The 27,189-nt window shown below is 43.6% G+C and overlaps 1 protein-coding gene across 6 annotated transcripts in view; it reads right to left on the bottom strand.

Moving 5' to 3' along the window:
• Positions 1 to 97: 97 nt before the first annotated feature.
• The window catches only part of LOC112250897 (AP-3 complex subunit delta-1), a 31,916-nt gene continuing 4,824 nt past the window's right edge, over positions 98 to 27,189 (bottom strand). The window contains exons 6-35 of one of the 6 annotated variants that reach the window (XM_024421424.2): positions 27,052 to 27,181; positions 26,678 to 26,817; positions 26,493 to 26,566; positions 26,310 to 26,359; positions 25,885 to 25,934; positions 25,462 to 25,510; positions 24,098 to 24,243; positions 19,080 to 19,228; positions 18,546 to 18,776; positions 18,163 to 18,397; positions 17,921 to 18,066; positions 17,466 to 17,619; positions 17,182 to 17,253; positions 16,905 to 16,980; positions 16,399 to 16,586; positions 15,322 to 15,395; positions 15,021 to 15,041; positions 14,126 to 14,279; positions 13,885 to 14,016; positions 6,458 to 6,511; positions 5,378 to 5,482; positions 5,051 to 5,182; positions 4,728 to 4,775; positions 4,561 to 4,581; positions 3,939 to 4,128; positions 3,743 to 3,831; positions 3,478 to 3,563; positions 3,187 to 3,308; positions 2,617 to 2,696; positions 98 to 2,478 (exon numbers count right to left, since the gene is read on the bottom strand). In XM_024421424.2, coding sequence (XP_024277192.1) covers positions 2,383 to 2,478; positions 2,617 to 2,696; positions 3,187 to 3,308; positions 3,478 to 3,563; positions 3,743 to 3,831; positions 3,939 to 4,128; positions 4,561 to 4,581; positions 4,728 to 4,775; positions 5,051 to 5,182; positions 5,378 to 5,482; positions 6,458 to 6,511; positions 13,885 to 14,016; positions 14,126 to 14,279; positions 15,021 to 15,041; positions 15,322 to 15,395; positions 16,399 to 16,586; positions 16,905 to 16,980; positions 17,182 to 17,253; positions 17,466 to 17,619; positions 17,921 to 18,066; positions 18,163 to 18,397; positions 18,546 to 18,776; positions 19,080 to 19,228; positions 24,098 to 24,243; positions 25,462 to 25,510; positions 25,885 to 25,934; positions 26,310 to 26,359; positions 26,493 to 26,566; positions 26,678 to 26,817; positions 27,052 to 27,181 — 3,294 coding nt within the window. In that variant the 3' untranslated portion in view covers positions 98 to 2,382. Of the gene's footprint in view, positions 2,479 to 2,616; positions 2,697 to 3,186; positions 3,309 to 3,477; positions 3,564 to 3,742; positions 3,832 to 3,938; positions 4,129 to 4,560; positions 4,582 to 4,727; positions 4,776 to 5,050; positions 5,183 to 5,377; positions 5,483 to 6,457; positions 6,512 to 13,884; positions 14,017 to 14,125; positions 14,280 to 15,020; positions 15,042 to 15,321; positions 15,396 to 16,398; positions 16,602 to 16,904; positions 16,981 to 17,181; positions 17,254 to 17,465; positions 17,620 to 17,920; positions 18,067 to 18,162; positions 18,398 to 18,545; positions 18,777 to 19,079; positions 19,229 to 24,097; positions 24,244 to 25,461; positions 25,511 to 25,884; positions 25,935 to 26,309; positions 26,360 to 26,492; positions 26,567 to 26,677; positions 26,818 to 27,051; positions 27,182 to 27,189 lie in introns of all 6 variants that reach the window. The other 5 variants (XM_024421423.2, XM_024421427.2, XM_024421425.2 and 2 more) reach the window with 5 other exon arrangements.

Here is a 27,189-nt window from a genome sequence, read left to right on the forward strand (position 1 = left end):
TGTCAGTCGACTAATATTGTCTTGCTTATGTAGTCCCCTCTTAAAACATATTACAGCTAGCAAATTGTGAATGAATGAGTTGGACAGGACCTTCAAACAAAGAGCAATGAGAGTATATTTTAATGTCACAAGCCAACCTCAGCATGACAATCACAATTTACCAGAGAAATAATTAAGACAAAGTGGGTATCTTCTCAGAATAGCATCACAATACCTTTCTTCTCTACTGAATTGGAGCCTCTTCCTCTCAGCGTCATGCTACCAAATAGAACCCCCTTCCCCAATGTTAAATAATTTAAAACATACAAAAGATCTTTTTTTAATTGCATGGATTTAAACAGATAAAACTACAATACCATCAAACTGTAGAATGATGAAGTCAATTTCACTTTTTTTTAAAAACTAATAGAAAAAAAGACAATCAAGTAATGACGAGGGAGTTTGTGTGCAAGTTTATCCTTGGATAGGGAAAATAATAAAAAGTATACATTCCTACTCATGCAAGATACACATTTGATTAAATACTCCGCACAAGAAATGTTCATAATTAGTACAATGTATTATTTAAAAGTTACTGTTTCATTCGGTAATGCCAATCAAATCATGTTTTTAGGAAGGACATTCTGTAGGTCACGTCGCTGAAAAACAGTTCTTCACACCAACATGGGACAGAAGACACTCGTGGAATGGCTGACCCATAGTCCAACAGGAGACCAACATTATCCACGCTTGCAAGACAGGAATGAGGGTTAGTCGGGATACAAACTATGGGATCAGTTTAAAGTTGCTACTACGTCGTGCTGGACCAGGCAGTGAGACATGTTGAGAGTAACTACAGAGCAAACTTGTAACCTCTGAGCAAGTCATGAAAAGGAAGAAGCCATTTAAAATGATGAACATTAATGTTCATCATATTGTCAATGCACAGGATGTGGCAAGGCAGTTCTGAGAGAATAACACTGGAGTAAGATCAGTTTATGACTGTATATCAGTGACGCGTATGATGTATTGTAGTGTAAAAGTGGCAAGAGGTTTAGATGATTTGACAGACAAATGTCTTATTGACAGACTGAATGTTTTGCTTTCTCAAGATAGGAAGGAGTAGCAAACAAGAAGCCACCTTGACTAATACCGATTGAAAATAAAATACGAAACCAAGTGCCATTGATCTCTCAGAATAAAATATGCCTGTATGACAACTACAATAGCCTTCCATTCCCATAGGTGATCCCAAACTAAGTAGATCAACACATGAGAGACCTACAACAAATTGATATTTGAAGCCTGCTATTATAGCAAAGCTATTATAGCAAAGCTATGTGAGAGGCTCTAGCTGCAATGTGATAGCTAGCCTTCACTTAAATGTGTCACAAGTGAATAAAGAGAAACAGAGGCAGAGCAATGAGAAGTTCTATATTATTCGGTCACTCATTACAGATACTGTGGTAGACATGCCTGAGGCAAGAAAGATAAGAGGTCTAGAACAGCACAGCAGATGAGCAGTTAAATATCTGTCAACCATTACAGCATAATCAAAGCAATAAATCAGACAATTGTAAAAAGATACCATTCTACCCATGTCTAGAATAGGAGACAGAGCAAGACAGATGCAGAAACATTATTTTCGAGTATGGCTACGCTTTGAGATGATTCCAACACAGTCTTAGTATAACTTTCCAGCTCAGGCATTTTCAATTCTTACAGGGATTGATATGTTACAGCGACACGGGTCAAACTGAAGCTTAGCACAGTTGGAGCAGGGACACGGGGGGGGGTCTCAGGAGTTCAGTCTCCTTCAGGCAGGATGTCAGATCAGGATGAAGGGAGGAGTTTACATGATGTTTCCATCTAGGGCCAGTCAGAGTGGGTCACGCATGCTACCAGGACTATAGAGTAGTGGTAACACGTTGATGCTTAATGCAAGGGGGGCGCAGACAGACGGCAGAAATCAACAAAAACAGCAACAAACAGAAACAAACAGAAACAACCTGAAACAGTAAAAACACAATTCAACCAACAAAAAAAGTCCAGTTGTCAGATTACATTACATGACCGTCACAGACTGTAATGCCGATGAGCGAGAGAGAATGGGCACGAGTTCAGTCAGAGGTGTGGAAGTGGGGAGCAGGTGAAACAAGTTTTTTGACAGTGGAAAAGAGATTTGAAACAAGGAAGAGGAACTAAAAGTGCACAGAGTGAGTTAGCATAGAGCAAGTTACTGATGGGGAAAGAACAATTCTGAGTGAAGGGGGGAGTGGGGAAGTGAGAGAAGAAAGGAGAGTTGTGAATTTGAAGATGAATAAATAGGGTGAAACGGAGTGTTTTAGCGAGCGAGGGGGTTTAACAGGGGGTAGGGGGGCACCAAGTGGCTGTCAGACACAATCAGCACTGAGAAAAGGTGAGTTTGATCTCATCCAGCACATTCCCAAGCAGCCCCGGCTCATCACATTTAGCATCGATGGACACGGTCTGATCAGCCTGAAATGGACAGGGACAAAGACATAGGGCAAAGGTTACAATAACAACTCACAACCTTTTATCTCATTTGAGTTGTCTGAACATGTGTATCCAACATGTGGCTCTTTGGACACATGACTGAGGAGTAGAGCTACTCACAGTTTTGACCAGCAGACACATATGGTGACCCTGGATTGACCTGCTGTACATGGAGGCACAGGAATCGATCCTCTCCACAACTGGTAAGGTGACAAGAACACAACCATAAGCTTGTTATATCATTCCGTCCATTATTGACATGGATTATTGACACTTTTATTTAACTAGGCAAGTCAGTTAAGAACCCATTTTCATTTACACAGATGGCCTACCCTTGTTCAGGGGCAGAACGACAGATTTTTGTGTACCTCGTCAGCTCAGGGATTCAATCCAGCAACCTTTCGGTTACTAAACCAACGCTCTAACCACTAGGCTACCTGCCACCCCGACACTAATCTATGAACAGATGCAATCTCAACATCTAAGGTCTTTATCATCATCATCCTCTTAAAGTGGACATGCTTATTCAGAGGTTTGTTTTTGCAAGAGGACAAGGCGAACTAGAATAAACACCCCAAAAAATGGTTGGGTCCCTTCACCGAATACCTCACCCTTTCCCCTGTATCCCAGTCCCTATCCCCCTCCCTCCTTTTGCCTTCCACCAGTTTCCTCCAGTCCTAGTGTACCCACCAGAGAAGTGGTGGTGGAAGCAGATTCTGGCCAGTAGATGGTGGAAGGGCTGATTAACTCCCTCCAGCTTCAGAGAGCACCCCTTCAGGTCCCCTGACTCCAACAGCTTAGAATACGCATCACTGCAAACAGCAGCAATCACATTCACTACACATCACATAGCAGTTTAATCATGAGTTCAGATCAGGGCACAACACACGAAGCCAATAGCTCCAAATCTACAGTTAGGTAACGTTCATCATTACTGAACAGCAGAATGAGGCTCTTTGAGGGCAGCCTAGTTGCACTGACCTGTAGCAGGGAGTAGTGATCAGGTAGGAGGTGCAGGTAAAGTGCAGTTTAAAGTCCAGTTTCTCGTGAGTGGAGGAATCATCAGTCTGTGAGAGAACATAACAGCAGAAGATCAATAATATGCTTTTATGGATGAGAAATAAGTCAGTCAAACCTTGAGCAGTGAAGGAGACTGTATCCAGAGTCAATGTCGCAGACAGACTCACAGACAAGAGTGCTAGCAGGGGCGAAGTGAGGGACTTTGTGGTGGGATAGACTAACTCACCTTGACTATGAAGGTGAGGGTTCCCTTCAGTTTCTGGGGCATCATGATGTTCTGCACTGAGAAGATGAAGCGTGCCTCGTTTGATATCCCTGAGGAACAAGAGAGGAGATCAAACAGTCTGGCTGCAAAACAGGAATTTTAATATTTGGAAGTGAATGTAGTTCAATTATAGTCTCCATCCCCGCTCTCTCCTCACCGGGGGGCAGTTGGAAGGGCACGATGAGGCCGTCGTGTGGGCCAGCTCCATCAGGCCGCTGCAGCTTGGAGTTGAGAGAGTCCAGCACGTTGAACTCCATGGATTTGATAAAGCTGTCGCACTTATTCTCAAAGATGACAGAGACCACTACCTGGCTACCGTCCTGCAGATTCCCCTGGATGTCACACACCTGGAGGTGGGGAGCGAGGGAGGGAGAGAGAAGGATGAGGGGAGAGATAAAGCAGAGGTCGATCCACTCCGTAGCCAGCAGTGTTCACACAAGGAGCCCGGCAGATTGACTTGCAAGCAAAACCACAGCAAACCAGCCAATTGATTCAACCATTCCAATCCCAACATGAATCCCATGTGATTTTTCATAAGCAATCTGGAAGCATTGATAGTAAAGAACCATAACGTCACACACTCAAGAGGATGCCCCTGGCTTATGGTGTTCTGAATAACAGGGTCACGGTTTCCCATTTTTGCATGTCTCTGCATAAGAGCTTGGTTATCACAGGGTGATTAAGCCGGGGGGCACAGTCTAAGTCACAACCACACAGCACATCTAGAAGATTTTCCTGTAAAACCCATAGCCTGCAGTTCACAGAACCTCAGCCAATACCTTATCAGCATCCTGCTTCATCTTGAGAGAAAGAGAGATCCACATATATTATTTATATATTATGTTAAAATGACCCTTCTCAGTTCCCATATCATCAGCCATCCACATAGAATATACAATAGTATTTATCTTTAGTTCAGCCAAGCTTCTCTCTCAATCACACTCACCATCTTGATGTAGGAGTTCTCAGCCAGCAGGGCGTAATTGGACATGGGCTGTAACAAGAGAGGCGTCTGGTCAGTTCTCAACCGTCACTTAATATGCAAACAAGGAAACCAGACTGCCGTGTGGATTATGTATATGCTATTAGACAGGCAGTGTATACACAACGCACACTTGACTGTGCCAATCAAAGGGTGGGGGGGTGTCAACAGACCAAAACCAAACAATGAAAATGAGAGTTTATCTATGAATTAAACGTCCAGCGGACAGGGATTTGACATAACGGACAGGGATTAATTGACAGAGTGAATGGTGATTGGTTACTGACCGGCAGAGGCTCCTCCTCCTCCACAGTGCCGTTCTGCACAGACTCGTCTCCGGCCCCATCGCTATGATTATGGTGGTGCTTCTTTTTCTTCTTCTCCTTTTTCTGCTTCTTCTTCTTGTGCGTGGAGGATTTCTGAGAGGGAAACAAGCAGGGGTTTAAGTGACGGGCAGTCGATTCAGAAAGCGGGAGTGAAAATGTCCAATGGGGAAGTGCTCAGACAAGATCGGTCAAAATACAGTATCCTGTTGTGGTAGTCTACTGTAGAATCCTTAGTAACAGCTAAGAGTTCTGTCTCGTGATTATGGCATCATCAGTGGAGTGACTCACAGTCTCCTCCGGCTCAGTGTCTTTGGCCTCTTCAGGCTCAGAGTCTGGTGCCACGGCAGCCATACCAGATGCCGTCCTAGGGGTGGAGGCAGGGGCAGCTGCTGCCTGTCAACACACACACCAATAAAGTTAGTTGGATACATTTAGGAGGATTACTGACATACAGCACACATTGTCATTTAATGATCATATACAAGTACAGGTAGTAGTAGCTTGGGTTAGTTGTAGTAATTTGTTTGTTGTTAAGAAGTTCTTTAATGCTGACATTGTGCCAATGGACCCATTGTCAATATCTGTGTTTTAGTGGAACGATCATAGACAAAACACACAAAAACAGAACAGGTTCAAACAGGATGTGCGAAGTCACATTTGGGTGACTGATAGACTTACAGCCCATTTCCTGAGGGCAGACGGTTGGTGTGATGTAAACAAAGTGCTTTCATTATACATTTTTCTCAACATGCAGAGCCCCAAAACAAATGTACAGACCAATGATCAGATTCTGATTGAAACAGTCATATACAGCAGGGGCAGAACAGAGAGTGTGGGGTCACAGAGACCTTAAAGTAACTTTATGACCTAGTCTAAGCTCAAACTGAATACTGTACAGTCCTCTTCAGTCTCCCGCCTGGTCTGACAGCTGCTCTGGGCTAGACGTAGTCTGAACACACAGGGTACGTAGACAAACGCTCAGTCAGTCGTCAAAAACACTGTCTATAATGTAGTCATACACACGAAGAGCTGTGCTACTGTTGCAGTGGTTTGACTTGATCAACAGGAACTGTCAGCAAGATTCCAGACACTCTGAGGCCCCTGAACTTGACAACTGTGAACCCACCACTGACGAGAAACAGACACACTGAGCAAAACAAAAACAACCAACACTAAGAAACACAATTACAAACAGAAAACCACAGCCCAAGAACGAGTAGGGTTATGTGCCCTGTGAGAGAGAGGAAGTAATGTAAGCGTGAAAGAAGAGAAGCGTGAATGGAAGAAGGAAAGAAAGAAGCACGCACGAGAGGTGCTGTTAGAACACAAATGACAACAAGGAATGACTAAGAGAGAGAGGAACTCAACCTGAGGGTTAGAGGGCACTGGAGCATTTGAGAGCCAGAAATCCAGATCCGAAGCCTAGAACAGGGAGGAAGGGAGGGGCCAGAGAGGTTAAACATTTTAGTGCTACCTCCTCATGAAAATGGATACAGAGATTACACTGTTCTTTTCATGAATAAATCAAGTATTTCAAAAGAGAGACTAGGAGCACTGAAATCTAAGAACTCATACTGATACTTGATTTAATCTTTGTTGCTGATAGGAAGGGAGGGGGCTTGAAAGCAGCAATGACAATGTTTGATGAATGAAAATGATCAAAGAAAATTGTTCATATCTGTCAAGCAAACTCTTAATTCAAATCTAATTCTTAGTTTAGCTGCAAATTATTTAGTGTCAGTTACAATAGATGTAGATGAATTACAGGAGTGACAAAATACCCAACACAGAATGTAATTGTGCATTGATTAACTCCACATTGATTGATTTACTTCTTACTAATAACGCCCATAAATATTTGTCTAGTGGAATATGACCTCAGTGATCATTGTCCTATAGTATGCATTAGAGATACCAGACAGCAAAATACTCACTCTAGTTATCCTCAATGGTTTTTACATGACATGTTCTACTGTGATTAAGCCCCTACCTCCTGTATTCTTAAGAGTTCACTCTAGAAAATGTATCCTCCATATTCATTCCTCTGGCTGATAAACACACCCCTTTTAAACAATTCAGAGTCAAATAGAAAACCAAGGGTTAGACCTTCAGCGCTCATTCAGATGAGAAATCCTGCCTGGGCCAAAGCAAGGAAAACTGACTGTAGTGGACTGGCAATCTTTCAGACAACTGAGAAACAGATGTACTATCTTGATTAAGAAAGATAAATCAAGTTACTTTTTAAGCTCCATCTCTGACTGCTGGGGATCCTTCTAAATTTTGAAAAACAGTAAATACACTGAAGAGTACAAATTCATCTTCTTCCCTGCCTTAGCAAGTTCTATCTGACTCTGGTATCCTAACGAAGAAGAATGGGATAAGTGGTGCTTTTATCATCTCAGCAGGCTTTTTATTTGAGAGAAACTGTGGTTTAATTGACCCTGGTCTGTCAAGCAACTGCTCTTCCCTCTGCCCGCCTCTAGCTGACTCGACAGTTAACGGTCAAATTCTAGTGAATCTTTGTTTTCATTTAAACAATTTACTACCGGTGATGTACTTGATGCCTTGCTTAAGATTGATGTAACAAAAATATATATAAAAGAATCCACTGGGGCTGATATGCATTTTTGCTGCAGCTCTCTGTCCCCCAGATTGTGGAATCATTAACCCATATGTTAACCCAATGACTATATCTGGCACTATCCCCAATATTTGGAAGGCGGCCCATATACTCCCCCTTCAAAAAAGGTGGAGACCCTTAAACTAAATATATATATTTTTTTTAAATCACCCTATTTATAAAAACTCTTTCCTAGCTAAAATATTAGAATACTTTATTAATTCTCAGCTAAGATCTTTCTTATCTTTGAACTGTATCCTAAATTTACACCAGTCAGTGCTATGAGCTGGTCTAAAACCTATCTTTGCTGCATCCCTAGCTATAAATTGTGTTGTTAACTGTATGGACAAAAGACAACATTGTGCTGCCCTCTTCATTGATCTGTCAAAGGCCTTCGATACTGTTGATCACTCACTGCTAATTCAGAGGATTTCCTCAAATTGGCCTACACCAGGCTGAATGTAAATGGTTTCAAAATTACTTGGACAGAAAACTATGTGCATCTACTGAGGGTGTTAAATCAGATTTTCTGGGCATAACGAAAGGTGACCTGCAGGGGTCAATTCTGGGTCCTGAACTTTTTATTGTTTACATTGACAAATTAACCTGGACTTGTATGCTGTTGATACTGTTGTGTATGCTATTGCCCCCACAGTTGACCAGGGTCTATCTGACCTACAGGCCATCATTGTATTACAGAAAAACCTTGACCTGAAATTACACTGCTCCAAAAAATAAAGGGAACACTTAAACAACACAATGTAACTCCAAGTCAATCACACTTCTGTGAAGTCAAACTGTCCACTTAGGAAGCAACACTAATTGACAATAAATTTCACATGCTGTTGTGCAAATGGAATAGACAACAGGTGGAAATTATAGGCAATTAGCAAGACACCCCCAATAAAGGAGTGGTTCTGCAGGTGGTAACCACAGTCCACTTCTCAGTTCCTATGCTTCCTGGCTGATGTTTTTTGGTCACTTTTGAATGCTGGCGGTGCTTTCACTCTAGTGGTAGCATGAGACGGAGTCATGCCAAATGACCTCCAGCAGGCCACAAATGTGCATGTGTCTGCTCAAACGGTCAGAAACAGACTCCATGGAGGGTGGTATGAGGGCCCGATGTCCACCGGTGGGGGTTGTGCTTACAGCCCAACACCGTGCAGGACGTTTGGCATTTGCCAGAGAACACCAAGATTGGCAAATTCGCCACTGGCGCCCTGTGCTCTTCACAGATGAAAGCAGGTTCACACTGAGCACGTGACAGACGTGACAGAGTCTGGAGACGCCGTGGAGAACGTTCTGCTGCCTGCAACATCCTCCAGCATGACCAGTTTGGCGGTGGGTCAGTCATGGTGTGGGGTGGCATTTCTTTGGGGGGCCGCACAGCCCTCCATGTGCTCGCCAGAGGTAGCCTGACTGCCATTTGGTACCGAGATGAGATCCTCAGACCCCTTGTGAGACCATATGCTGGTGCGGTTGGCCCTGGGTTCCTCCTAATGCAAGACTATGCTAGACGTCATGTGGCTGGAATGTGTCAGCAGTTCCTGCAAGAGGAAGGCATTGATGCTATGGACTGGCCCGCCCGTTCCCCAGACCTGAATCCAATTGAGCACATCTGGGACATAATGTCTCGCTCCATCCACCAACGCCATTTTGCACCACAGACTGTCCAGGAGTTGACGGATGCTTTAGTCCAGGTCTGGGAGGAGATCCCTCAGGAGACCATCCGCCACCTCATCAGGAGCATGCCCAGGCGTTGTAGGGAGGTCATACAGGCACATGGAGGCCACACACACTACGGAGCCGCATTTTGACTTGTTTTAAGGACATTACATCAAAGTTGGATCAGCCTGTAGTGTGGTTTTCCGCTTTAATTTTGAGTGTCACTCCAAATCCAGACCTCCGTGGGTTGATAAATTTGATTTCCATTGATAATGTGTGTGTGATTTTGTTGTCAGCACATTCAACTATGTAAAGAAAAAAGTATTTAATAAGAATATTTCATTCATTCAGATCTAGGATGTGTTATTTTAGTGTTCCCTTTATTTTTTTGAGCAGTGTATAATTAAATGCAGGTTAAATTAAGTAAACAGTTCCTTCAAAAAGTATTCACACCCCTAGACTTTTTCCACATTGAGTTGCAGCCTGAATTTAAAAAATGGATTAAACATAAAATTTGTCACTGGCTACACACAATATCCCATAATGTCAAAGTGGAATTATGTTTTTCAAAATAAACAAATCTATAAAAAAATGGCGTAGGGTTTGGGGGTGCGGAGTGGAGGGAAAGGTTTTGAGGGGCAGCTCTAGGGGAACCCGGGGGTGGGAGGGGGTCTTGGATGGTTGGTGGCCTGGTGGTTGGGAGTTTGGGCCGGTGGCCGATAGGTCGCTGGTTCAGGTTCCCTATTTGACTTGGTGGTAGATCTATAGACATGCCCTTGGTCGCAGCACTTGACCCTGGTTGCTCCTGTGGGTCGATCTGGGGTCTGCTAAATGATTGAACGTAATGTAAAAGTTGAGCAGTTTCACCGCCGGTAGATTGTTTGTTAAACATGATTTTTTAATGACTACCTCGTCTCTGTACCCCACACATACAGATCATTGTAAGGTCCCTCATTCGAGCAGTGAATTTCAAACACAGATTCAACCACAAAGACCAAGGAGGTTTTCTAATGCCTCGCAAAGAAGGGTAACTATTGGTAAAAAAAAAAATAAGCTGACATTGAATATCTCTTTGAGTATGGTGAAATTATTAATTACACTTTGGATGGTTTATCAATACACCCAGTCACTACAAAGATAAAAGGTGTCCTTCCTAACTCAGTTGTGGGGGAATGAAACCTATCAGGAATCTAAAGCAATTAAAGTTTAATGGCTGTGATAAGAAAAAAACTGGAGGATGGAACATTGTAATTACTCTACAACACTAACTGAATTGACAAGAGTGAAAAGGAGGAAGCCTGTACAGAATAACAATATTCCAAAACAACCATCCTGTTTGCAACAAGGTACTAAAGTAATACTGCACAAATTTGGCAAAGCAATTACATGTTTGTCCTGAATTCAAAGTGTTATGTTTGGGGGCAAATTCAATACATTACTGAGTACCACTCTCCATATTTTCAAGCATAATGGTGGCTGCATCCTGTTATGGGTATGCTTGTAATCGTTAAGCACTGGTGGGTTTTTCAGGCTATAAAATAAATGGAATGGAGCTAAGCACAGCCAAAATCCTAGAGGAAAACCTGATTCAATCTGCTTTCCACCAGACACTGGGAGATTAATTCACCCTTCAGCAGGACAATGACCTAAAACAAGGCCAAATCTACACTGGAGTTGCTTATCAAGAAGACAGTGAATAGGTTCCTGAGGGGCCGAGTTACAGTTGACTTAAATCTACGGAAAGACCTAAAAATGGTTGTTTAGCAGTGATCAACAACCAATTTGACAGAGCTTTAGGAATTTAGAAAATAATAAAAAATGGGCAGATGTTGCACAGTCCAGGTGTGCAAAGCATAGAGTCTTGAAGCCAAAAAGCTGTAAATCGCTGCCAAAAGGTGTTTCTACAAATTATTGACTCAGGTGTGAACTTACATTACCTTACTATTTTCTACATTGTAGAATAATAGTGAAGACATCAAAACTATGAACACATATGGAATCATGTAGTAACCAAAAAAGTGTTAACAAATCCAAATGCATTTTATATTTGAGATTCTTCAAATAGCCACCCTTTGCCTTTGACAGCTTTGCACACTCTTGGCATTCACTCAAACAGCTTCACCTGGAATGCTTTTCCAACAGTCTTGAAGGAGTTCCCACATATGCTGAGAACTTGTTGGCTGCTATTCCTTCACTCTACGGTCCAACTCATCCCAAACCATCTCAATTTGGTTGTGGTTGGGAGATTGTGGAGACCAGGTCATCTGATGCAGCACTCCATCACTCTCCTTCTTGGTCAAATAGCCCTTACACAGCCTGGGGGTGTGTTGGGTCATTGTCCTGTTGGAAAACAAATGATAGTCCCACTAACACCAAACCAGATGGGAAGGCATATTGCGTTGCAGAATGCTGTGGTAGCCATGCTGGTTAAGTGTGCCTTGAATTCTAAATTAAACACTGACAGTGTCACAAGCAAAGCACCCCCACACCTCCTCCATGCTTCAAGGTGGGAACCACCCAAGCAGAGCTCATCCGTTCACCTACTCTGCGTCTCACAAAGACACGGCAGTTGGAACCAATTATCTCAAACCTGGACAGATTTCCACAGGTCTAATGTCCATTGCTCGTGTTTTTGGCCCAAGCAAGTATCTTCTACTTGTTGGTGTCCTTTTGTAGTGGTTTCTGTGCAGCAATTCGACCATGAAAGCCTGATTCACGCAGTCTCAGTCTCCTCTGAACAGTTGATGTTGAGATGTGTCTGTTACTAGAACTCTGAAGCATTTACTTGGGCTGCAATTTCTGAGGCTGGTAACTAATGAACTTGTATTCTGCAGCAGAGGTAACTCTGGGTCTTCATTTTATGTGGCAGTCCTCATGAGAGCCAGTTTCATCATAGCGCTTGGTTTTTTGAGACTGCACAAAAATCCAGATTAAGACATGAGTCACTCAAAGTAATGATGGACTGTCATTTCTCTTTGCTTATTTGAGCTGTTCTTGCCATAATATGGACTTGGGCTTTGACCAAATAGGGCTATCTTCTGTATACCAACCTTACCTTGTCACAACACAACTGATTGGCTCAATCACAATAAGAAGGAAAGAAATTTCTCTATTTAACAAGGCACACCTGTTAATTGAAATGCATTCCAGGTGACTACCTCATGAAGCTGGTTGAGAGAATGCCAATAGTGTGCAAACTCGTCAGGGCAAAGGTTTAGAATAATCTCGAAAATAAAAATATATCTTTTTATTTCTTTAACACTTTTTTGGTTACTAGAAGATTCCATATGTGTTATTTCATAGTTGTTATCTCTTCACTATTATTCTACAACGTAGAATATAATCAAAAATAAAGAAAACCTCTTGAATGAGTAGGTGGGTCTAAACTTTTGACTGGTACTGTAAGTATTCAGACCCTTTGCTATGAGACTCAAAACTGAGCTCAGATGCATCCTGTTTCCATTGATCATCTTTGAGATGTTTCAACAACTTTATTGGAGTCACTCTGACAGAGCTATAGAGTTCCTCTGTGGAAATGGTTGCCATTCTGGAAGGTTCTCCCATCTCTGCAGCACTCCACCAATCAGGCCTTTATAGTAGAGTGGCCAGACAGAAGCAGTCTCCTCAGAGAAAGGCACGATAGCCCGCTTGGAGTTTGCCAAAAGGCACCTAAAGACTCTCAGACCATGAGAAATACGATTCTCTGGTCTGATGAAACCAAGATTGAACTCTTTGAACTGAATGCCAAGCATCATGTGTAGAGGAAATCTGGCATCATCCCTACGGTGAAGTATGGTGGCAGCATTATGCTGTGGGGATGTTGTTCAGTGGCAGGGAATGGGAGAGTAGTCAGGATCAATGGAAAGCTGAACAGAGCAAAGTACAGAGAGATCCTTGATGAAAACCTGCTCCAGAGCGCTCAGGACCTTAGACTGGGGCGGCGGTTCACCGTCCAACAGGACAACGACCCTAAGCACACAGCCAAGACAACGCAGCAGTGGCTTCGGGACAAGTCTCTGAACGTCCTTGAGTAGCCCAGCCAGAGCCTGGACTTGAACCCGATCGAACATCTCTGGAGACACCTGAAAATAGCTGTGCTGCGACATACCCCATCCACACTGACAGAGCTTGAGAGAATCTACAGAATGGGAGAAACTCCCCAAATACAGGTATGCCAAGCTTGTAGCATCATACCCAAAAAGGCTCGAGGCTGTAATCACTGCCTAAGGTGCTTCCGCAAAGTACTGAGTAAAAGGTCTGAATACTTAAGTAAATGTGATATATTTTTTTTGTATTTTATAAATTAGCCAACAGTTCTAAAAAAAAACTGTTTTTGCTTTTTCATTTTGGCGTATTGTTTCTAGATTGATGAGGGAAAAAAACTATTTAATCCATTTTAGAATAAGGCTGTAACCTAACAAAATGTGGAAAAATTCAGAATACTTTCCCGAAGACATCCATATATATAGTCCCTGTATAAAAGGTAGTCCCTCCCTTTGTGACGTCATACCTCTGGTGTAGAGGCAGGAGGCGGGGCTGCCACCTCCTTGGTCTCTTCTGGTTGGACAGGCTCCTCTGACCCAGCGCCCATAAGATCCTCCTCTTCCTCTTGTTTGTGCTTTTTCTTTTTCTCTTTACTCTTCTACAATTACAAAAAAACACAATCCTCAAGTCAATAAGGTCTCAAATACTAAGGAAACAAACATCAAAAATATGTAAAATATTCTTAAGAAATAAAGATGGAGCCAAACCTTCCTGTCCTTCTTCTCCTTCTTCTCCTTTCCTGTCTTTTTCTTGGGCTCTGGTACAACCTCCACCACCTGCCTGTCTTCCATGGGGCTCTTGAGGACCTCGTCGGGACGGTGTGACCTGACTGGCAGTTTCTTCTCGCTGTCTGCCAGGGGCCTGAGAGCACAAAGAGAAGTAGACACACTTAAAACCACAGCCATGCGTGTGCATGGGAATTCTGGTCAAACCACAGCCATTTGCTGCATCAAGTGTTAACTAGCGTCTTTTCCTTGTCTCCTTTTAGGAAAGGAAGCTAGTTGAGACAAAGCCCTCCACTCAGGTGCACGACATCTCAAACACAAACCTTCAAAAGGGGGGGGTCAGGAGGGACACTCCCATTAACAGGTTAATCAAATAATTAGCAATTAACAATTATGTTGAAGACCAATAAATTGGGTGAGGATTAAAATAAGAGCAGCACAGTAGTCATCCAGGAGTAGTACTGGTGATGGAGTTAGGACTTCAGAAAATCAGCAGTTCCACTGAGAAATCAATTAACTCCATCTATAAAACAGGTTGATGTGACGAGAGTTTAAGTTGGTGAGAAGAGCGCTTTTCTTCAGCGCCTGCCACAATAACACTTTTGGAAGGAGGGAATGCTGATATTCTGAAGGGAGCTTGTAGAAGGTTTCAAATGGAGTAGGGCTGAGAGGGAGAAAATAGTGTAGTTGAACACTGGGATCAAACTTTAAACTGTAAAGTCACATCATGCCCAAACAGAGAGAGAGAATCAGATGAAGAGAGAGAGCAATGCTATGTTAGTGGGAGGGGGCAGGCATGAGACCGAGACAGAGAGCAGATCAGTCAGTTTAGTATGCAGGCCCAGACGTGGCATCCTGACACTAAGAATGTACTCACCTGCGAGATGCTGCCAGCAAACTGCTCGGGCAAGGGGACAGAGAGGTGTGTGTGCATGAGAGAGAGAGAGAGACAGAGGGAGAGAACCACAGAGCAGAGCACAGTGAGAGGGAGTGTGTGTGGATGGGAAGGGCCTGGCCAGGGCAGCACTAGCACCAATCTCTCATCATTGGTGCCAGGAAGAGATTATACACCCCCGCAGAGTATATAATAGCACAGCCTGTTTATATAGCCTGCACTTTCATACTAATCCATTAGTGGACAGCTGTAATACAGAGAGGTCAGTGATGAGTGAACTCACTTGTCCAGGTCGATGTTCAGAGCTTTGTGGGGGTCGTTGGGATCTTTGTCGTCGTCATCACTGGGTAAGGCATTCTGAGACAGGAAGAGAGTCAAGTTAGTGACAGTGTAAAATAACATCCTTGCATTTAATATGAAATTAAAATGTGAATTACCACTCAATATAACAAATGTTTTATTGCTTCTTGGCCTGAGCCCCTTTCATGAGGTTTTGGGCTCGCTTTTTCCCCTTAAATTCCTATATGAAACGTTCTGAACTAGAGGTCTTCACCGATCCCGAATATCCGAGACCCAATCCAAAATTCTAAATAATGTCACAGATCTGGGTCAGATCTGATATGATTGTCACGGCTCTTTGGTAGGTGTAATTTGAACTGACGTGTTCAGAAGGGCCCGTACAGAGCCGAACGGGACTGCTGGCCAATCATAAGTCAAAGCAGCAATAGGCTACAGTCAGAGCCTCCGTGTGGAAAAAGTCAGAAGATAAAAGGAGAAGGATGGGCTACAACAACCAAGAGCCAACAGGTAGGCTGACACTTAATATTCTGTATGGACTTGTTATTTGTAACTGTAGAATGAGAAAGTGCATGCACTGCAGCCTCAGTTAGCCTAGCTAGCTAATGTTAGTTAGCATAACTAGCTTCTCCCGGTTTGATGCTGTCAAGACAGGTACTATGTAATCATATTTGATGATAAATAACCTAGCTATGGCAGCTATTAGTCTACTATAGTGAGTCAGCTTGTTGGTTGGCTTCTGTCTCTAGTCTCTCCCTCCCTGCTCCCCGTGTCACTCGCTCACTCCCCGCCTGCTAGAGCGGCACCTCCCTCCCCTCGCGCTTTATCAGCTCTGGTTAATAGTCGCTTAGGGAGATTTTTTAAAAACATTTTAAGCTGCTTCCATCACTCGGATTGGACCAGGTCTGGATCTGACCAGATCTATATGGAACTGGTCTCTATATTTAAAAAAAATATTGATGCATTTCGAGTCTGGGTGGGAAAGTCCCATCTCCATTTCGGAACAGGTCAACTTTTGGATCCGTGAAGACCTCTACTCTGAACACCATGTGTAAATCCCTACCTCTGGCATCTCCTCAGTGACGATGTCCACCATGTGTGCGGGGGTGATGTCCTCCTCGCTCTCTGGGCCAGAGTCCCCCCTTCTCCGGTGGCCCTTCTCGCCCTTCTCCCTCTTCTTCTTGTCCTTCTTCTTCTTCTTGTCTGCCTTGTTTCTCTCCCGACGCTCCTCTTCCAGCTTCACATACTGATCTGACATTGGCATCCCTAAACCAAACGGGAGGGAGAAAGAAGGAGGGAGAGCGAAGGAAGGAGAAAGGGGGGTTAAGTTATGTTACAGAGAGAGAAGTACAGTAGAGGGGTTAAGTTACGACAGAGAGAGATGAGTGAGAGAGGTACAGTAGAGGGGATAAGTTATGACACAGTAGATGGGTTAAGGTATGACAGAGGCGAAGAGAGAAAGAGGGAGATGGGTTAGGTTTGGATACAGAGTGCTGTGTGCAAACCACTCACTGATACACTGTACATTGAAATCAGTAGTTTATAATCTAGTGGCCAGAGGAGACTGACCTGGGACCTTAAGAGGCACACTGAGGTCAATCTGCACCACTGGAATGTGCTCCACACCAACACCATCCTGGTACACCTGCACACACACAGAAACAAGTCTTACACACAGGAACTATAACACACGAATGTGAAGAACATACAACATGAAGGCTCCAAGTCCATTAAAATGATCATATTTAGATGGAAGTAGTTTGAAATGTGTAATTAACTACATTTCTGCAAGAGTCAGGATAACACACAAGACTAGCTGCCAATTGGGTAATGATGCTCTGCGTACCTTCTGAGAGGAGGGGGAGGCCTTGATGTAGAATGGGTTGTTGGCCTGCTCTGCCTTCCTTACTTCTCTCCTCTGGAGGGAGGGAGAAACAGCATGAAGTCAGTCATATGAAAACTCCATTGTATTTATATTATGGTTGAGTGGTGTGTACCAGTGTACCTCTTTGGTGTCTGATTGTTTTAGGGTCAGCAAACATTTAACACCAGATCAACTGATGAAAGAACTGAGGAGCTTGTATATCACTAGGTCTACAGCAGTGATTGTCTTATACATTGCCATCTTACCTTGGCCAGTTCCTTCTCGTCCACCTCAGTGTAGCGTGGCTTGGTGTGTCTGGACTCCTCCTTGGCAAACACAGCCTTGCCCTTGGACTTCCTGCCCTCGTCTTCAGACTCACTCCCAGACGGAGGCTCGTTGATCCACACATCCAGGTCCAGACTGGGGACAAAACCAAGATAACACGTTCTCTCCAGCTGTACTGTCCAATAGGGATGTGTTTAGCGCTTAAATGGAATCAGAAAGTCTCTGTTGATGTTGTGTATACACTTTATATACAACTCAGTCAGACTGACATTCAATAGTCTGCAAGACAGACTAAAAAACAAAGCTACTTTGCAATATCGAAAATTGTGTAATGGGCTGCATAAAGTAGTACTATAAAAAATATCGTATTATGTTGTGCATCACTATAAGCTTAATTTAACAGCATTGTGAGTAAGAGAGCAGCAGGCAGACTGACCCTTCGGGAACAGGTACTTTCTTCTGTGCCTTGGGGGCCACAGGGTTGAGCTCCCCAGCAAACAGAGCAGTCACCTCCTCAGCCACCTCTACGTCCTTCTGCTGCAGCTTCTGGATGTACTTCACCAGCTGCAGGATGCAGGAGGCCTGGGGAGGGGAGAGGGGCAAAGAGAGATGCATAGTGAAAAAGGTATTCGCCTTTCAAATTGCCAATAGCCCCCGGAGGTTAGATGTGTGACTCACCCTCTCCTGCACCTCCAGGTTGGAACTCTGGACAAAAAGAGGCAGCCTGTCAATGAGCAGCTGGCTGGTCTCCTGGGCTACCGTGCTGTCCGCTGGCACCCCCTCCTGGCCGCGCAACACCGTGGCAAACAGCTTGGCAGCGTTCTGCACGTACACGGCCTGGATGTGGCCCGGCAGGGTGGCCACCTTGGGCCGCAGCATGGCCTCCAGTGTTGCCATGGGTTCCTCCAGGTGTCTGGGGGGAGATGGAGGATGGTACTGGATGAGGGATAAGTCAATGATATAGGGCTGAACTGGCCTGATATTAGCTAGTTAGTGGAAAACAGTCTCGCTAGAAAGCGTGTGTGTACTCTTGCAGAAGAGGAATAGACATGAATACATACTCTGAGAACTCTCCACAGATCCAGGCGGCGGCATAGAGAACCTCACAGATGCCGTTGCGCTGTGTGTTGCCGGTAAGCAGGTGGGCGTTGTCCAGTAGAGTAGCCATCTGGGCCACAGCAAAGGCTCGGATGGCCTTGACCCGAATGGCCACGTCCAGCATCTGGGAGGCAATGAGGTGGCCATGCCGCGTGCCCTCCAGACGGGTCAGCTCCACCAGGATACTGATGTACCTGAGAGATGGACACAGGACAGAGTCAGGCGGATGTACTTCAGAGACAGGTGAGTGGAAGGTAGGCCCCTAAATGACAGGTAATCCAAAAAAAAAGACAAAAACCTTGAACTATTTACAAATACATATAGGTAAGAGCCGATCAGCATATTGAGTACAATACAGCAGGACACATTACTGCAAAGCATTAACTGAGTCTTTCATCGCTACCTGACACAGAGACTCATGATCACAGAAAGTATGAGTTTAAAAGTGTGTAAAGAACCAGAGACAATTATATGCCCCTCCAGTAAGTTGTACTGACCATTCAAAGTTGGTGATGTACTGGTAATTGCTCTGGCTGCAGATGTCGATGATCTTGGTGAGCAGCTCATCTCGGTAAGTGGTTCCCTCAGCCTTGTCGACGTGCAACATCAGCTTCTTCACTATCTCCATCAAGTTCTTCTTGGACACCTGGGAGGACACAAATAGTCAATGGAGAAAGAGAGGCATGGGGCAATCAGAAACTGTACTGTGACCAGTACGTAGCTAGATGTACCGAGGCGTTACTGAAATGATCTAGCGTCACATTCCAGCTCAGGGTTCATCCGTACTACAATGGTGGATATTGCTCGTCCGCCTGCCGCTAACTTGGGGTGTTATGGTTCACATTCGTACCAGGGGCTTCAATTCAGTCTGCAATGTGAATCCCAAAAAATACAAAAATGGCATAAAATATATAAAACACTAGACCTATAGGCTATGCCTACTGCGTTGTAGGTCTATGCCTCAACAAAATCTGAAAAAACATTTCAGGATATTCTCTTAAAACAACTAGAGCCTATGCGTACGTTGTAATCATAATTATAATCTTAAATTGACGCATTTGAAATTGTCCTTTTGTGAGGTGCTGCCAAAAACGAGTTCTGTACTAATAATAACGTAATAATTAAATCTTAATAAAAGAGACGAGTGTAGGGAGTCGATAAACCAGATTTCGAGGATCCTCAATCACCGTTTAAATCTCCAGTTTGGGAACATTAGATTACAACGGCGATGGACAGAGTTGTGGACAAAACGTTACCATTATGTCTCCACGCTCAACGAGAATCACCTATGCAGCAGTCTGCAGACTCCTCAAATATAGTGCATTCTGAAAGAATTCAGACACCTTTACTTTTTCCACATTGTTAAGTTACAGCTTTATTCTAAATCCTCATCTACACACAATACCCCATAATGACAAAGTGAACACAGGTTTGATAAAAAAACTGAAATACCTTATTTACATAAGTATTCAGACCTTTGCTATGAGACTCAAAATTGAGCTCAGGTGCATCCTGTTCCCATTGATCACCCTTGAGATGTTTCTACAACTTGGAGTCCACCTGTGATAAATTCAATTGATTGAACAAGATTTGGAAAGGCACACACCTGTCTATATAAAGGTTCCACAGTTGGCAGTGCATGTCCGAGCAAAAAGCAAGTCATGAAGTCGAAGGAATTGTCCATAGAGCTCAGAGACAGGATTGTGCTGAGGCACAGATCTGGGGAAGGGTACCAAAAAAAATGTCTGCAGCATTGAAGGTCCCCAAGAACACAGTGGCCTCCATCATTCTTAAATAGGAGAAGTGTGAAACCACCAAGACTCTTCCTAGAGCTGGCCACCTGGCCAAACTAAACAATCAGGGGAGAAGGGCCTCGGTCAGGGAGGTGACCAAGAACCCGATGGTCACTGACAGAGCTCCTCTGTGGAGATGGGAGAAACTTACAGAAGGACAACCATCTCCACAGCACTCCACCAATCAGGCCTTTATGGTAGAGTGGCCAGGCAGAAGCCACTCCTCAGTAAAAGGCACATTACAGCCTTTGGAGTTGGCAAAAAGGCACATAATGGACTCTGACGAAACCAAGATTGAACTCTTTGGCATGAATGCCAAGCGTCATGTCTGAAGGAAACCTTGCACCATCCCTACGGAAAGGCAAGTTGGTGTCAGAATCATGCTGTGGAGATGTTTTTCATCGGCAGGGACTAGGAGTCTAGTCAAGGTCGAGGGAAAGATGAACAGTGCAAAGTACAGAGATTCTTGATGAAAACCTGCTCCAGAGCGATTAGGACCTCAGACTAGGGCGAAGGTTCACCTTCCAACAGGACAATGACCCTAACCACACAGCCAAGACAACACAGGAGTGGCTTCAGGACAAGTCTCTGAATGTGCACGAGTGGCCCAGCCAGAGCCCGGACTTGAACCCGATTGAACATCTCTGGAGACCTGAAAATGGCTGTACAGCAACGCTCTCCACCCAACCTGACACAGCTTGAGAGGATCTACAGAGAAGAATGGGAGAAACTCCCCAAATACAGGTGTGCCAATCTTGTAGTGTCATACCCAAGAAGATTATGCTATAATCGCTGCCAAATGTGCTTCAACATAGTACTGAGTAACAGGTCTGAATTCTAATGTAAATGTAATATTTCAGTTTATTTTTAATAAAATGTGCAAATTTCTAAAATCCTGGTTTTGCCTTGTCATTATGGGGTAATGTGTGCAGATTCAGGGGGGGGAATGATTTCATCAATTTTAGAATATGGCTGTAACGTAACAAAATGTTGAAAAAGTCAAGGGGTCTGAATACATTCCGAACCCACTGTATTTTGACACATTTTACCGACATCACCCCAGTATACCGGAGCAAGACAAACTCAAAGAAACATCGGCACCCCTCTGCATTAAACCAGAACTTGGCAGCTGATTCTGACCAGGCCAAAGAAATTACAAGAGTGCTAGGTAGGCTATGTTTAGATTTGTTACAGTCGGATATGCACCCCTTCTCAGTGATTGAGAATAGGGGGTTTCAGCACCTCGTGAAAAGTGCTTGAGCCACATTACGAACTTACCTCATGCACCTCAGCAAACAGGTAGTACTCTCTCTATATAAGCAAGCCAAAGTTTTCAATTAAGTGGCCAGTGCACCCTGTGTTGCGCTTAACAGTGACCGCCCATCACATTAACCAGGAGTGGGAGATGTACCGTGCTACAGATACTCCCCCTTTATGAGAGTCACAAGCACACATCTGGCACTGTAGGAGGCAGTGCCATGGTGCGCTCATAAGCAAGATGGAAGTAGACATTTACCACATACAACTGGGGAAAATCCACTTGAATGGCCCTCCAACTGGCAATTACTAGTGGGAAACGCATCTATCATCCTGAGCACCTACTTCTCCCACATGGTGGCCTCTGACATTAACTGCTAAGGAAATGGCCTCTATAGCAGAATTTTGGGCCAGTTAAGATGCAACAAAACATTTTTTTTGTTTTAAAGCTAACTTTATAATTTAATTAGAAACATAAGTGGTGTAAAGTACTTCAGTAGTTTTTGGGGTAACTGTACTTCACTATTTACATTTGACAACTTTTACTCCATTTTCCTAAAGAAAATGTCATTTTTACTCCATACATTTTCCCTGACACCCAAAATTACTCGTTATATTTCGAATGCTTAGCAGGACAGGAAAATGATCCAATTCACACACTTATCACAAGAACATCCCCGGTCGTCCCTACTGCCTCTGACCTGGCCGACTCACAAAACAGAGAACATCCCCGGTCGTCCCTACTGCCTCTGACCTGGCCGACTCACAAAACACAAACGCTTCATTTGGAGTGTGCGCCTGGCTAGCCATAAATGTAAAAATTCTAGAAAATTGTGCCATCTGGTTTGCTTAATATAAGGAATGTGAAATTATTTTTTATATTTAAAACCAAATACTTTTACTTTAGGATTTTACTGGGTGACTTTCACTTGTCAATTTCTACTAAGGCATCTTTACTTTTACTGAAGTACGACAAATGGGTACTTTTTCATGATAGCTGTACTTTTAGTTTATGGTTGACGCAGTTTTCTGGCCATTAGTTATTCAACATTTCACAACGAGTTAAAAATCACATGAATGCATCCAATTGGTTTTTACGACTTCACAACTGGTAAATTCCCACGACCCACATGGTTACAGACGCAGCATCAGAGTGAAAATAATCCTGGCACAACAGACAATGCCAGGAACATTGTGAGTGCTTACAATACGAATAGCATTTAAAAATGTAATTAATTTAACCTTGACCCCAAAACCACAATACGTCCCGAACTGTGGGTTTGGTGAACTGTTAACTGCTAACTCTAGCAGGCTTGAAACTGCACATGCACGTCACACGCCAAACTCCACACATTGGAACAATGCTGAAACATCAATCTCAGTGCCACTTTTACATTGTTGACTAAATCAACATGAAAGAAAATCCATCTTGCAAATTCTGCAGGCTACGATGTGAAAGAAGCTTTTAGAAGTTCTGTCTTGCTTTTTTACGTATAGTGAATGCCATCTTTCACAGCACCTTCTTACCCACTCCTATCAATAAAATAATTTTAGAACATCAGTTTTACTCTGCGTTTACTTTCAAATACATCCAGTCATTACTAAATATGTAATGTGATAGGTATTTATTTATTTTAAAATCTGTCTCTTCCCTAAATAAAGGGCATGATGACGCAACATTTGCGAGGGGGGAATTTGATTTCACTGGTCCTCAACGCACAGCTCAGACTTCAATCAGGATAAATGGAGTTAGCCTTCACCGGCGCAGGTTAGTTCTGAAGCATTCGTTGCCATATAAATTCACCTGGCTAAAAGGTGAGCCAATTTCATGTTAGCGGTTATCCCAAGTTGAACTCAGAGTTGTCCAAAGTTACCTCCTCAAACCAGGTAGGTAGTATACCCCCCTGGAGTCATTAGGCTATCAACAGAATCAGGGAGGTTCTTGAGCTAAAGACATTTCCCCATGAGTAGATCGAAAAATGTTGTATTGTCCGGATAGGTGCAGTGAAATCTGTTGTTTTACAGGGTCAGCCTTAATAGGTGGAGCAAATTAGGGTTAAGTGCTTTGCTCAAGGGCACCGACAGATTTTTTTCAACTTGTCAGCTCAGGTATTCAAACCAGCAACCTTCTCGGTTACTGGCCCATCACTCTAACCGCTAGGCTAGGTATAGGTGTGGTGAAGACATGGGGTTAGGGTAAGTGTGTTTTCAATGACCATGTGCTATGACAGGTAGCCTAGTGATTATTGCATTGGGCCAGTAACCGGAAGGTTGCTGACAGGGTAAACATCTGTCGTTCTGCCCCTGAGCAAGGCAGTTCCCCGGGCGCCGAAGACGTGGATGTCAATTAAGGCCCCCCGCACCTCTCTGATTCAGAGGGGTTGGGTTAAATGCGGAAGACACATTTCAGTAGAATACATTCAGTTGGACAACTGACTAGGTATCCCCCTTTCCCTTATCCGCACCATGCCGTAGAGCAGGTCTAGAGCCCTCAGGCGGATGGACTCGTCCTTGTCATCCAGACACTGCAAGATGAGGTCCTTGTGGGACTGGACAGACTTGGGATGAGTCTTCAGTATCTTGGACATGGCCAGCAGGCCCAGGTACTTCACTATGAACAAAGACAACACACTCAGTGGCCAGGGCACTTCTACTCTACTTCCCTATGCACTAGACTAGAGGTTGTGCACTATGGAGACTGTACTACAAGCCATACAGCATGCCTTTACACTCCGCAGTAGACATTATCTTATGGCTATAGCCTACCTCCCTGTCTTCGAGCACAAGAGGTCTATTAGTCACCCACAATATCTTGAACAATCTATGTCTCTTTGGCTGTCTTCACTATCCCCTCTCAGCCGCTGAAACCTCACTGATTACATTACTATAGGCCCTATTCTAAATGCCTCTCTTACATAGTATGACTGTCTACACAGTATAGTATACAAAACGTGCTGTCTGACTACCTGATATTTTCACATACATTAAAACAAAGAAAAGGAAAATACAAAGAAACACAAAACGATGGAGAACACATACACGAGACAACATATACACATGGACGTTTCGATTTTTGCCACCAACTTGAGTCCTAGGTATATGTAGCCATTATGCAATAATCCAATAATATTTTTGTGTTGTTGCTGAATCAGGCATACTATAACAACCAATTATTATCTGGGCTGTTGATATCTCAGGCGCAGATAGCTGCATTTGAGGTTTATGTGTAAATGTGACCTTGAGGTGAAGTGATGTTGTGCAGATACAGGTTTGGTTTCATCAGAGCAGGTCAGGAGAAGCCATGTAAACACTATGATGTTTGAGACTAAAGTGGTGTCAAATGTGAGCAAGGGGGGTTAGAGCCTGTTTATGTTATGAGCCTACCTAGCGAAACAGTCGAGAACTCAAATGAAAAACAAGACATAGCTGCCAACGTATATATCTGATCTACACACAACCTACTAAGGGGCCCAGATAACTCGAATCACCAGCTGCATCAACATAATGATCGTAGATGGTTTAACTTACTGTTAGCAGTAACCTGTTAGACCAATGAGTGACTTATCAAATATACTGAAAGTTTTAAAATGAATAGCCTGATGAAGTAGAGATGTATAAATGGATGAAGACAAAACCCTACCTTTTGATACAGTCACAACTGCAACTATGTGCAGTGAAATGTAAAACAGCCCCCTGTGTGGGACCATGATCAAAATGTCGAGTTATCCAGAGTTTGGGATCTAGGTTGTTGGAAGCTAGATGGGTGGCTACTCAGAAACACACAGACAATGAGAGAATGACACACTGCAGGCATTGACAGAGGGCTCACAGTTCTGGTCCGAGTCTTCAATCAGGATTCGCAGTTTCTGGACACAGAGCTAAGGATAGAGAGAAGGGAGGAAGAGAAGGGAAGGGAAAGTGCCATTACAATCAATTCAGGTCCAGTGTTAGTAATATAATTTGGGCACCGCAACTGTTTTGGGGAAAAAGTGACCGTATATCCCAGCAGATGTCTTTGTACATTAAATACATGTATCTAGACATGTTAGGAGCTATAAAATCACACATTTTATTCAGTTGCACTAGCCTGTTTGATCTGTTGTTGTTCATCTTTTGAAAAAGACTTGTGTATGGTAAAAACAAAGAATTAAAAAGATTCATGGTTTAAACATGCAACATCATCAAATTGGAGTGGAAAGGGTTAACATCATTAGCTACAAGAGAAAGTGTGGGCATGACGGCTGAAACTTACCTGAATACTAGCACTGTGATTTGGCATCCCGGAGGACAGGGAAATCAACACTGCAACAGAGGACAACGACAATCAGATCCTGCTGTGACAACAACTCTACAAACTTGTCAAAAACAACTTATCACAAGCTGCAATCTTAAAAGCACAGTGATGTTTTTCACTTCACATAAAACAAACCGCATAGTCAACACAACCTCCTCAGTGGCACATCACAGGCACAAAAAAAAAACAACTGCCCACGTTGAAGATTATAGACATAGCACAGAGAATATTGTGTTTTTATTATGACTGTTTATGAGCCAGAAATAACTGGGCTTGCCCACATCTTCAGTTAACACGCAAGCTTCACAAAGAGGGATGCCTACACCCGGCACACAGACTAAAATGTACCTACAGAAAGAAGAAGTGAGAAGACGAATACTGACCTGCTATTACAGTGTTGACACATTCATATAGAAGTGACATAGCCGAGGTACTGTGAGAAAGGAAGAAGGGGTAAGAAAAGGAGTAGGGATAGACAGAAGGTCATTATTTTCATCAGACAACATTTTGTTATAGGGATTGAACAAAACACCTATTGGTTGGATCTCTGTGTGTGTGTTTTTTACCTGTGGATGAGGTTTGTTAGGGGCTCAATCAGCTTCTTCCCCAAGCGAGGCTCCAGGGGTGTGAGGGCACCAAACTGAAACACAGACACACACACACTAATGGCGCAACACCTCTCCATGTTGTGATACTTTGCAATAATTTGTTATTGACACACATTCATTCCCACAGCTCCCTGTTCACTCACCAGCTTGATGATCTTGATGAGGACCCAATTGTTGGTGGAGGAGGTCATGAGCTTGAAGAAGAGCGGGGCAAGAGACAGGTAGTTCTTGGGGTTTCTCCTGGCCAGCTCACAGATGACATTAACAGCCGCTGACTGGACCCCTACAGGACAGAGGCATCACACAGGGAGTGTTGAGATGAGATCAACAAAATCCATGCTGAAGGACATTATGATACGAATGAGGTGAAATGCATTCAAATCATTTGAAAAAGCTTCCACCAGTTAAGACACAAAATTCCTTAGTTATTGCATAATTTATGATTCAAGGTGATAAAAAAAACCTGTCTGGCCCCAACCAACAGAGAAGTAGGTAGGTACTAGGTAGTGTATCTCACCAGGGTCAGGGTCTTCCAGTTTCTCCTTCAGCCTGGGGAAAGCAGGGCGCAGAGACTCTGGGTACTTCAGGAACACCTTGTACATGATAAGTACGGCCTTCTTCCTGATGTACGGCTTTGTGTGGGACATCTGCAGCA

The sequence above is a fragment of the Oncorhynchus tshawytscha genome, linkage group LG05 (genome assembly GCF_018296145.1).
Source record: "Oncorhynchus tshawytscha isolate Ot180627B linkage group LG05, Otsh_v2.0, whole genome shotgun sequence".
NCBI lineage: Eukaryota > Metazoa > Chordata > Actinopteri > Salmoniformes > Salmonidae > Oncorhynchus > Oncorhynchus tshawytscha.